The sequence below is a fragment of the Myripristis murdjan genome, chromosome 20 (genome assembly GCF_902150065.1).
Source record: "Myripristis murdjan chromosome 20, fMyrMur1.1, whole genome shotgun sequence".
Classification (NCBI taxonomy): domain Eukaryota; kingdom Metazoa; phylum Chordata; class Actinopteri; order Holocentriformes; family Holocentridae; genus Myripristis; species Myripristis murdjan.
In genome coordinates this window covers 23,102,308-23,115,264 of record NC_043999.1, presented here as the reverse complement: position 1 = coordinate 23,115,264, position 12,957 = coordinate 23,102,308, and the positions used below count along the sequence as shown (strand labels likewise).

At 40.9% G+C, this 12,957-nt stretch overlaps 1 protein-coding gene across 1 annotated transcript; it reads left to right on the top strand.

Moving 5' to 3' along the window:
• Positions 1-6,678: 6,678 nt before the first annotated feature.
• Positions 6,679-11,824, top strand: pigm (phosphatidylinositol glycan anchor biosynthesis, class M). Its single transcript, XM_030078870.1, has 8 exons — positions 6,679-7,093; positions 7,667-7,840; positions 7,948-8,068; positions 8,885-9,134; positions 9,581-9,684; positions 10,293-10,447; positions 11,019-11,120; positions 11,513-11,824. The coding sequence occupies exons 1-8, from the start codon at positions 6,923-6,925 to the stop codon at positions 11,678-11,680; spliced, it is 1,245 nt and encodes a 414-aa protein (XP_029934730.1). The 5' UTR covers positions 6,679-6,922; the 3' UTR covers positions 11,681-11,824.
• Positions 11,825-12,957: the final 1,133 nt, after the last annotated feature.

Genomic DNA, 12,957 nt, shown 5'->3' with positions numbered 1-12,957 from the left:
AAGCTACAGCGTCGAGGAGAGTCCACCTGTTCCTATGAGCCGGGAGAGGGGATCAGCCTAGTAAGTTCAAGAAGGAGCCGGGCATCCACAGGTCCTTCATGTGGAGATCAGTGTCAAGACAAAGAACGGCTCGCATCCTACTCTTCCTGTGCAGACATAAAGTATGGCATTGAAGCTGGGAGGTCTTTTTCTGTGAGTTCAGTGCTCTCCAGCCGACCCTCAGGACCCGGACGCATCTCAACTGGATCCCGGTTCATGAGTGCAAGTGACCTCTCTGACCCTGCAATCATGCATGGAGGACATTTATCTAGCAGTAATGGCAGGGGCCTGGATCAGTGGCCATTCATAAGTGATCAAACATTAAAATATGATTACCGAACAACTGGTAACTATCAGTTGTCTTCTTTTCCAAGTGATCCAGGTAAAATGAGATCCAGATCTCTTCCTCGATCATTGACCGGATGCTTGTCCAATTGGAGTTCAGAGGTCACTACTCCTTCGTCTGTAACACCTGCAACCTTGAAGCCGGGTCACCACTGGAGCCCTAACTTGGACACCTGTCACATTGCGTGGGATACAGAAGGTCCTCCAACTCCTCCTCCATCCCCTCCCTGGTCACCAGCCACCAGGCGCATCTCCAAAGCCCCAAATCTTGCCTCCCCATCTTCCCCCAGCTCACCAGGATCACCACAAGGCTGCCAATCCTCTAGAGGGCATTTGCCCTCAAGGGGTTATGTCTCAAGTCTGAGTGCCTTTGAGGAGTCCTCAGACAGCAGCTCAGATACAACCACAGATGATGAATATTACCTGGAAACAGATGAAGGTGACGATAAAGAGACTGAATTGTGAAAGTGGGAGAGGAATTTGTCAACACTTCTCAAGTATCTTTTGATCTTGAACTTTCTTATCATCCCAAAAGATCCAGAAGGCAACTTGAGAAGGAAATCCAACTTTGTGAGGAAAAATGGGCTTTGTTTTACTTTTTAAAGTGACCTCTGCTTGTCTCCTTTTCTGAAGGAGATATTAAACATTAATTAATACACTGATATTCCCATCTTCATCCTTGCTCCTCATATTCATCTTTTCTTTTTAAAAGCACTAAAGATCGTGATGTACTTGACAACAGATGAAAAAAATCTCTGCTTTTTCCTATTGTCAGTGCCTTCAATTGCACTACTGAAAAGGACAGAGCAGTTGAAAAGGATCACTGCTAGATACTGAATTAGCAGCTCAACACCAGTAGGTACATCACTGTTTAATAGATTGACATCTGTCTCTGTCAACTGATTGTGCTTCAGGAAATGAGCAAGGCAATATATCTCACTGCAGTTCTGCAAGCTGGATAAATGCAATGAATATTTTCAGTACTCAAGGCTGTAAGAAATGCATGGCATTAGTGAGGAATTTATATTACGGTATTTAATGATCAAAGTAGTCTACGCTTTAGTGACAAATTACGATTAGGTTATGTCATAAGGCTTCATCTTTGGAGGAAGGTTGTGTTTTACCTGCTGCTTATCAATAACTTGTGTGATGCTTAGAGGAACAATGGAGGAATATTATGGATATATTGTCATCATGATGGTATTTCATCAATCTTTGTTTTTGCATGTATGAAGATTTAAATGCCTTGTGTTAGTGTTGTCAACATTAATAAACATGCAGATAGTTTTTCTCTGATGCCTTTAATAGGCAGATTGTTTAACAAGTTTCATAGACAGATGACATGGTGGAAACTGTTCTGTATTTTGGCATTTACTTTTGTCATCATAACTTTAAAAGTGCCATACTTTATGCAGTGCCTGATCTTACTGTACTCGCTAGCCTAAATATTTGCACAGTGACAACAAAAATGCCTAATAAAATATCTATTTTTCACTAAATAATTCCTTCAGAGAACCTGTGTGTTTTAGAACAATGCTGTGCCATGTAGAGTTTTTCTTTGTGTAGAAAGACTCATGGTGCCAGCCTGTAGAATCAACCCACTAACCTTCAAATGTTATAGATTAGTGGTCAACATTTCTATTGGTTTCAGTAGTAGAGCCTCAAATTAATCTCCTTTAAACCACAGGCCCGCTCAGCCTTAATCAATATCATTTTACAGTGTGCCATTTTGTTTCAGTGATTCCCAGCACAGGATTTGCATGCCAGACCAATGCTGTTAACACTGCTAAACAGCAGACACAGGTACCTAAACCCACATTCCAGTGTGTGCAATGAGCTTTTCATAGACAATATTAATCACAAAGCCTTGTGTGCTATCTACTTTAAATAGAGTTTTATTATAGGTGGGGCTGTTCAACTGTTTCACATTGTTCAGGTGGGCGTTTCCCTTGTAAGCTCAACTGTGACCATGAATGAACTATTATGGTTATTAGATATAATACATTCATTACACTGGCTGCAAAGAATTGTAAAACATGTTTACTTAATGTTAAACTATATTCTTAAGACTTTACTGAACGTGTGCCACATGAAACAATCAAGTCTCTTAAGCTTTCAGTGTATATGTCCTCACAACATCCTTTGCTGCTTCGCGTATCTGTGAAAACAAGATGATGCAAAGAATTTACAAGAGATGTGTTGAAAAGTGACAGGAAATTGGCACTGATAAAATAAGAATCTGCTTTGTAATGTTAGCCGTGACATCACCTGGGAAAGGCATAGCTGCCTCAAATACTTTACTGGTTCGGAATCAGTTTCTCCATCCCCTTCGTCATCATGGGAAAACTGCAGCATTCATCGCATTTCAGTGACACAACTTGTAGCTCCAGTCCTCCCAGAGTTCTCAGTTCTCCAAGCGATGCCTTACTGTAGTGACGTGACACTGTCCTGCTGGCTCAAAGCCCAGTCTATGGGGAGAGGAATGAGAAATACATGGGAGTGACACAGATTGAACAAGCTTATGTGGATTTGTAGCTCTTACGTTCCACAAAGACACACACACCTGACATGCTAATATGCCAATTTGCACTGTTTTTTTGTTTTTGTTTTTGTTTTGGTTTTTTTTGTTTTGTTTTTTTTGATGTGTTGCACATTGCATTTGCTTGCAGGTTGAAAGCATATACAGTACAATGGAGTGTGTGTGACTTGTAAAATGAGTAAGCCACTTTATGTAAGCATTTTTTTTTTTATTATTTAAAGTATACAAATTCACACCTCAAAAGTAATGTGAAAGAATGAAACATGTCAAAAAGGCTACTGGATAAGCCTCAAAAAGTGCTTTGGCTTTGGAGATACCAAGATTTTTTTTTTTTTTTTTTTGTTAGCATCCCTAAGGTCTCCCATAAATGAGATGGGTCCTTGTATGAAACTTCTACTGCAAAACTAGATAAATTAGTCTGTATTTCCATACACCCCCTTGACAAAAACAGGTCAAAATCAAAGTCAATCTGTATGGGACTGCATAAACACAGACTCGTGTAGATTGCTAGCAGAAGGTTAGAGAGCTCTCAACTAGTAGTCATGATGTATCATCACTCCAAATAAAGCAGATGTGAATAGCATGATGTGTGTTGGAAATACAGACTCATAAACAGATTTAAAGTTGGGGAAAACAACAAAAACAAGGTTTTATGTACTCATGTACTTTTTAATATCTCTTTAACACTTTGTCATAGAAAGATGAATGTAATATTCATTCATGTGACCAATAAAGTTGTCCCATGTCACTGGACTGCTGGATGCTATTTTAGCCTGGATTCCTGTTTCTGACATTAATTTAAATTCCCCTGAACCAATGATAGAGCATATACATTTGCATTTAAAAAATAGTGAACTTTTTCATGATTTTATACTGACAGCAATAAATCTATATTTTATGTATCATTCATGTAGTCATGTAAAAGATTTTTTCAGCATGAACTCAAAAACTCACGATCATCTTAAAAGGACACAATCTTTGTCATTTTTAATACCGTGATTGATCTGCGCTTTTTTTTTTATTATTATTTCTTTTATCAACCTCCATGTTTCCATAACCTGCTGCAAATGTTTAAAGGCAGAGATGACCTCTCTTAGACAAAATGAATCAGCCTTTTTCTTCCCTTGAACATCCCTAGAACATTTTCCACTTTGCTCCATTTTCTTCTCCTCAAGGTGCTTGATGTTTTTATTTTTTGTGATTGTAAGGGACAGCGACCAATACGGCCTTTAGGCAGCCGCACCCTGCGTTCCAATACCCATACTATCATACTACTTAGTAGGCAAAAAAAAAAAAAAAGAATTAGTGTGTTCCAATACATAGTATATCAGATGCAGTATGCTAAGAGTACCAAGATGTTCTACTACATCTGGTCAGATTTCGCAGTATGCATGTCAGCATGCTTCTCTGGCCATTCTGACCCACAATCCTTTGCACAGCAGAAGTTATGTCACACTGACTGAGCTGCGTATACAAGCCACGCCCACATACGGAACACAACAGGACACACAGCTCACTCACCTCACTCAGTGACGGCAGAAGCGACAGGAAGACAAGCGCAGTATGAAACAGCACCAGCATTTTGACAACAACATTCAAATGTGGTGCTACTGACAGCGGCAGAAGTGAGCAAGAGGGTCAGAGGTCAGGGATGACGTATGTAGTGTGTCCCAATAGTATGCATACGCATGCATACTGCATAGTACACTACATACTTTGTAAGGGCAGCTGCAGTACATACTAAAAGTGAAAAGTAGGAGTATGCAATTTGGAACGCAGCCACAGTTTTGGGTAGCAGCCACAGCAACCAAAAATAAATCTGTGCTGTCCCACAAGAGAGGCAGCACCACCTAAAGGCTCGTTTATGCTCAGTGTTAAATCTGGATGCAGACAGAGCCCTCTGTCTGTACGCTGCGTTCAGTTAATTTCATCTGTATTTGTGCAGGTTTTCAGGAAACATTAGAGAAAAGAATCCTCCGTCCTCCTGTGGTGGTGCGTTTAATGACCTCACAGACTGTCGCCGTCTACAACCAAGTACATTATATTGAGAGGTGTTTCTAATTTTTTGTCCTCCTTATTTATATAACATGAGGGAGGACAGAATAGTGGAAACAGCTGTCAGTAAAATACAGTCCAGTCCAACAGCAGCACTAACTATGAGCTCAATGCCAAACACAGAAATGAATGAACACCTCTATTACTGTGACAACAAGAAAAGCTGAGCATTACAGACAGCAGGAGAGGAAACTTTATGGCACAACAGTTGGATTGAATTGGATTAGATTGTACAGATGGAGCTGATGAAGTGGACACTGAGTGTAAAAGAGCATAAATGAGCCTTTACAGTCAACAGCGGGGCCAAAAAACAGAAAGTGGCTCATTTGCGAATTAACTTGCAACCTTGAAAGGTAAACCCGATGCCACCGCCCACCACTGATTAAAAATATGTTGTAATTTGTTTGCTTTTACTACTGGTGGTGTGGAAACAGCTCCACCAGCCGTGGGCGATGAGTCAGCATCTTTGCTTTGCAGAAAACAGCTGTTTGGTAGTGACATTCCTTAAAGTTGCAGGCTGATTTTCAGAGTTTTACCTCAAAAGGATGGGACTCATCGACTCATCATGCAGCCATGGCACACTGTTTCAGTAGTGATATGAAAATGCAGGACAAGAAATGTACATAAATCTTCATGATTTACAAAGAATCTATTTAACAACAACAGTGGAAAAAATATGCAAAAATCATTTCAGTATCATTCTCTCAAGTTCAAATTTGGAGTATAGGGATCAAGGCAGTCCCCTCCCAATTGAAAGTAGCCTATAAATGATGGTTTTATATATGTTAAGCTTACTGCTATGTCAAATGTCATGCTGGGTTTCAATAGATAATAGAAGGATCTCAGTAAACATCTCACATGCATACTTAAATGCTTTTGGGCTGAATGTGAAAATGACAGATGACAGTTTATTGTTGTCAGTTAAACTTGGAGAGGTTCAGTTAACAGGGAAGGAGGTTTTTGTTTTGAAGGCCTCATTCTTTTTGTTTCCTTTTCCATATGTATTCAGTCAGCTCCCAATGTGGGATGTAATATTTTATGAGTGATTAAGGCTGTAAAAGAAATACAATGAGCACTAGACTTAAGAGAGAGCCTGGCCTACCACAATTTACCTGTGATATACAATATTACTAGAAAATGTGCCTATTTTATAGTAATTTTGATTAAAAATCTTTTTGTTGCACAAAGGTGGTGCATGATGAGTAGAAGTGCTTCAACATTTCATCCAGTTATTAAGAGCAGTGTGAAGGGGAAATCAGTCCTCATTACACCTGATCATTATCATCCCATCATGAAGCCCAGCACCTTTAAACAGGGGGATTCTGCAGAAGCTGTCCTGCTCATTGAGCATGTACAAGTGGGTGACTGTGGCTGCAGTGCATTGTCAATGTGCAGCAGTCTACACACAATGTGCTGTCACCTGTGAGTGCCAGTCAGTGGTGTTCATTTTCAACTCCTTGCTAAAAAAAAAAAAAAAAAAAAATCAAATGTTTGAAAATTATTGGAGTGCAAGCAGTCAGGTGATTTAAAATTGGATAAATGGAATGTTATAAACATATAACTTATAAACTCATAGGGATGGGTTTTAGTGTCCATCAGGAAGTGTTACCACTCCAGTACTGTAGGTGGCAGTAATGCGTCTTCTTCGGTGGTTGCAAGCCGCCAGTAAACAAATGAAGAAGGTCGACTGGCGCGGGGTTCACTTCCTGATTGTAATGTTTACAGCTGGAGGGAGGGGTTGTCGAGAAAAAAACTGAAAGACCACAGGCTAAATATGTCTGAAAAGTAATACGCATAACTGGAAAGGGGTTTCAGCCAGATGAGAAGTCCACATAGCAGCGACAAAACGGACACTTTGGCCTGTCCTGCCTAGAGGAATGAGTTAGCCCCTCGCCAACACGGTGCCAGTCTGACAGGTGTGTGGCTCACCTTGCCCGGTCAGTGATGGAGAAGCTGATATCCAGTCTTACGGAGAAGCGCGTGCTTTTCACGGCTTCTGTCGCCATCCGGCTTGCTTTGGTCGCTTATGGCGACTACCAGGACAGGACTATGGCGGTGAAATACACTGACATTGACTATCATGTGTTCACGGATGCTGCGAGGTTCATCACTAAGGTAATTCAGCTACGCCACACTACGCCCTCCTGCTAAAGTTCATAGAAGAATCTTACAATTTGCTCTGTTCTTGCTTATAATTTAATGTACATGCATTTTTTACGACGCAAATACTCACGCACTGGTTAGTTTGGGAGCTATATTTCAGGTCGGCATCGAATATGTCACCAAATAGCGCTTACTTAATATTTGTTAACTACTGCCCTGCACAAACAAATGTAAAAGTTTGTAGGGGTTTAAAACCGAACCGTAAAAGTGAATCATTCATACACAATGTACAATATAATGGGAGTGGGTTTTTTTCTCCCTAATGTCCAAACCAAACCAAAATTGTGACCCAAAAACCGCAATTCAAACTAAACTGTGAGTTTATTGACCTGATAAACTCCTCAGTTGGTACATTATATGAGCATCTTTAGTCATATTGCATGCAGTTAACACATTTCCAGATGAGCAGAGTTTTATTAAGATTCCAGGTTTTGGGGTTTTTATATCATAAATTGTAACATAAATGAACCACAGTGTATGAGGCATCATGTATTCATCAAGACAGTGCTTTTCTCTTCCGTATAGGGGGAGTCACCGTACAACAGATCAACGTACCGCTACACTCCTCTAATAGCCTGGCTGCTCACCCCCAACATTTATCTCAACCCGATGTTTGGCAAGCTCCTCTTCATCATCTGTGATGTGCTCTCAGGACTGCTCATGTACCGGATCCTGTGTCTACGAGGTCTAGGTTCCCAGGTCTGTGTGTGAGCACTGCATCATACCTAAATATAAAAGAGAAAATTGAGGGGTATGTGGAAATACACTTGAGGTAAAGTTGTGTTTTCTTTGGGATTTATGGACAGGCGGCATGCCGTATGTGTTCTCTGTGGCTCCTCAACCCCCTGCCCATCGGAGTGTCCAGCCGAGGGAATGCTGAGTCAATCCTTGCAGCACTGGTGCTGGGAACATTACTCTGTATGGAAGGTGTGTGTCCCCATGTACATACATGTACAGCGTTTTTGATCAGGGTGTCACTGTGAGCTGAACACTGGAAAAAAGGGACACTTTTCAGTTTTTTTTTTTTCCTTTATTCATTATACCATGATGTGGGAGAGTGGGCTTAAGTGTTCGTAAAGTCAATTAAAGCAAGCTGGTCATTACTGTGAAATAAGCCCAGTCAAGGTGATTGAAGAACACTGTGGAGAAGTCCTGATTTATTTTGCAAAAATGGAACAACTTGTATTCAATACATTTTCCTGCTTCTTGCACAGCTGCTCTCCAAAGATATTAATGATTTGACATAAAATGTTGATGTAAAATAACTTACAAGTTTACATCCAAAAATTGTTCAGCAGGACTGTTTACAGTAACCAAAAACATGTTTTCAGCTCAGAGTCACTAGTTAATCTGATTAGAAATCAACAAAAATCAAACTTGAAACTGTGGTCTGTTATTCACAAATAGCAGCCCCCAGAATGCATTCACTGACCAACCAGAATTAAGAATTCATCAAAGCCTGTGTGAAGCTCCTTTCTGAGTGAATACACTTAAATGGGCAATGATCTTGCACAATAATAACCTTATTAATATAATTGCTCTTTATGACAGAGTTGTTTTTCCTATCCATTACATGATGATGACACTCTGCACCTGGCAATGGACTGAATATGTTCTGGGGAATGATTATTTTCTGTGGTCAGTGGATTCGACTGATGGATGCCGGAAAATCTGAACAAAACCCTCCTCACTATCAGTCTTTGGCAAACAAAGTGACTTATTGCATGCAGTTTTTTATTCTAGGCCGGCGTCTGGTATGGGCAGCTATGCTGTATGGCCTGTCAGTCCACATGAAGATCTACCCCATCACATACGCCCTGCCCATCTGTCTGACCCTGCGCACACCAGACACTGGAGCAGGAGAAGAGAAGGAGAGACAGACGTGGAGGAGATTGTTGGGATTCATCAGAAGCTTCCTCAACCAAGAGCTGCTCCTCTTTGCAGGTGTGGCCGCAGGAGTTTTCTGTGGCCTGACCTCATTCTTCTATCACATGTGAGCTTAACAAAGTCATCACACATGTTTTTTTGTTGGCAGAGATTTAGTGTTGATTCTGAGTAGCACAGATTATATATGGTGCTTTCAATGAAGTGCCTCCTGGGGAGCTATGTCAGGTGCTTTTATTTGAAGGCTACAGTCAAGGCCATAGACATAGTGTTCAAAGCAAGGGCTTTTTTAAAGGGGATGTTTGAAATGAATTGACCACCCAATTCCTTTAAAACTTTCAATTAACAAAAACTGCATCCAGGAAAGTATGTGAGTTTGCTCAAGTTGTAATATGAATAGCTATATCTGAAGAACTGACTTGGGAGACTAAAGTCAGATAGCTGTCCGTCACAGCCTTCATTTTTACTGCCTGCCATGGACAGAAGAAGTCCATGACAGGCAAGAAGTCCAGCGTTTCAGTGGAAATGTTCAAGTCGCTCCTGTCTTGTTCTCAGGTATGGCTGGGAGTTCCTCCATGAGACTTACTTGTACCATCTGACCAGAAGGGATATCAGACACAACTTTTCTCCCTACTTCTACATGCTCTACCTGACTGCAGGTATCCATCCATCATGTAACTCTCAAGCAACAATGCATTGTTTCAGTGACAGAAGGTGCTCAGATACCCTCAACACAGATTTGGTCTAACCTGGAGGCTATCATATTTGACCCTGGTGAGCACTTGGCCTCTTCAGTATGGTCAGTCTCTATTGGCCAGTCTGGATTGGAGTGACAGTTTAGTGGCATCCACAGTTATAATGCAATGGTATTACTGCCACCTTCTGGATAAGAGTATGGCTCAGAATGGCCAACATAATATTACATTACAAAATAGTAACAACAGCAACAACAACAACAGGCTTTTAAGGATGTGCACTGCATGTTTAAGCAGTATACTGTATATATCTGCAATAAAAAGAGAACAAATGCTTAATCCGCAGTTAAGTAATGTGTAAATGGTACTCTTCCATCATGCAGTGTTGTTTTTGCACAGTGGCTAAACAAAATGGTTCATTGATATTAATGAAAATAACAAGTGTGTGTGCAATGCAGCAGCTTTAAATATGACTCGGCTAATCAGAATTGAGGACAAAAACAATCACTTTTGAAACTTGTGACTGACAGCGCCGGTGTCATATAGTGATTGTCCGTCTTGTGTGTGTACAGACAGCAGCTGGAGCCTGGGGCTCGGCCTGGCCGCCTTTCTGCCACAGCTCATCCTGCTGCTGCTGGTGTCATGGGCCTTTCATCTGGACCTGGCCCTCTGCTGCTTCCTGCACACCGCCATCTTTGTCTCCTTCAACAAAGTCTGCACCTCACAGGTACAAACACACACACACACACACACACACACACACGCACAGCCATTTGCTCAAGCCCAAAATTTCACCCTCATTTCCTCTTCCACCTCCTCAAATTACTTCCTGATTCAGGACAAGAGTTAGAGAGACAGGGGTGAAAGGAGCACTTGTGAAAAGTTAATAAGAGCTCAGAGTCCTGCTAATGTTGGTAGATATGACAGAGGTAGAAAATTCTCCCATTTGGTTTTTATTTGCATATCAAAGAACAAGCACAGTATACTTGTTCTGACCTGCTTCAGTCATTTATTTAACCACTCTGCTAAAAGCAAGATTGAGCTTTGGTAGAGTGTTGGGTTGCATGGCTCCCTGGGTGTTAACTTCCCCCCTTAAAGACACCTCAGTGTTACAGGTGGAGAAGCCTGGTTATTCATTCACTTTTCCTGCACCTTGTCCATGTAGTCTGTGGATTTGAACTGACAGTTTGTGACAAATACACTTGTCCTCTCTAGGAAACCTTCCAACCACACCCACTGTGAAAGACTCAAAATATGTTCTCCTGTCATTTTGGATGTTTCTTTGCGTCCTCCTCTAGTACTTCCTGTGGTACCTGTGCTTGCTCCCTCTGGTCATCCCTCGTCTGAGCCTGTCACCTAAACAGGGAATGGGGCTGCTGGCCCTCTGGTTTGCTGGACAGGTAATTCATTGTAAATGCAAAAATGACTTTTTACCTTGTTAGTTTAAGACCCAATTAAGACCCAATGGATTCTTAGTTTCTTGATTTGATATGTTTCCTGTTGAAACAGGATGTTTGGGTGGGAAATTTTAATGTACACCTACTAGTGCAGGATGATGTCACCATTTAAGAGACTCTGTTTTACAGGAAGTAGAGGTCATGTGAGGTCATTTCATGGTGACTTTGATTCTCCTTATCATAGCATTTGCCTTTGAAGCAACAAAGACAGGTTGGGCTTAATATATTAGAAGTGAAAAAGGTCATTGTATAATTAGAATGAAGTTGTTTTGCAGAATTTGTCTCCAGTTTTAAACGCATTCTAATTGAAACTGACCTTTTCTCTCGACTGTCAGGGTGTTTGGTTGGGTCCAGCCTACTTCCTGGAGTTTGAAGGCTACAACACCTTCCTGTTGATCTGGCTGGCTGGATTACTCTTCCTGGTCATCAACTGCTTCATCTTGATCCAGATCATAGCCCATTACAAACCAGAGCAGACTGCACAGAGACTGAAGAGTGACTGACACTCCCATGTGGATGAGCTTGTCCCTCTGATTAAAGCCTCAATGGGAGATTCAGAGGACGTTTTACAGGTGGAAACTGTAATCGCAAAGGACAGATACAGGAGTGGTGTAGCAAAAATAAAATTTGTGTATTGTTAAAATTCACTTGACACATCTCCTCATTTCTTGACTTTTTGAGGAGTGGTGTGGATCAAGTGATGGTTCTGCCTGGATCATGAAAAAATTTGCAAATTTTGGAGATCTTGGAGATCTTTTGGAGATCTATATGGCAGTATTATCAGTCAGTGTTATACTGTATTTTCCTGCTTTTTGAAATTCCTGAGCAGATATGAAGATATGTGGGTGTAAAGTGCTGATCTCACAGCGATGCCATTTCCTCACTTTAAAATGTGTGAATTCCCACAAATAGAAGTGTGCCTGTCCTAATGTTTTGGAGTCCTGAGGTTAATGTGTAAGTGGTGCTGACATCAGGCAAGTCACTTGTTGACAGGATTATTTACATGGTTTCACAGAGGCAGTTTCCACGTGTCCCAAGTGTCTGATTGTATCCCATTACAGTTCTCCAGTTGTCTCTGTCTGAAACATTCCATGGTATACTAAATATGTATTATACACAAAACTTTTATTCTGTCACTGTATGTTATATATGCCACACTGATGAATACAAACAGCCTCAGTCCAATAGCACAAGGCAGTGAAATGACACAGGTTGCGGTGTTACAGAAGATGTTTGGTCTGTTGCAGTGGGAAATAGGGTTGTTGAGCGCCTAAGTCATGTCTAATTCAGCAGATGAACAAAATGCCACCATGTTTTTACATTAATCCAGAAGCTCATGTTGTCTCTTGCATGAAACACAAACCATCAAATCAGGTTTTTCAAGCTGAAATCCAAACATTTGTAACTGGGCATAAAGTTTTGCATGGCCATCTGTTCAATATTTAGAACTTTCTTTTCGCTGTTAAGATATGAAGCTCACCAACTGAGGCCGCTTGAGTGATGCTGGCTCATTTTGTTGGTCTTCACTTTCTCAGTTGGACTCAGTTTTGTGGGTCTTTCAAATTAATTATATACCTGTTTAAATGAATAATAGGCTACAGAGGCATAATGGATTCACTTAACAAATCTGCCTGACTGAGCAATTTTGTCCTCAGAATTGTGGCAGAGGCATCTTATTAATTCAGATTTTTATTGCTCTTATGGAGCAGCAGCTTCATTTTTCAGTGTAGTTTTGAAAACAATGTTTGTTTGATTTTTCAACTCTACATGTGTAACTTGT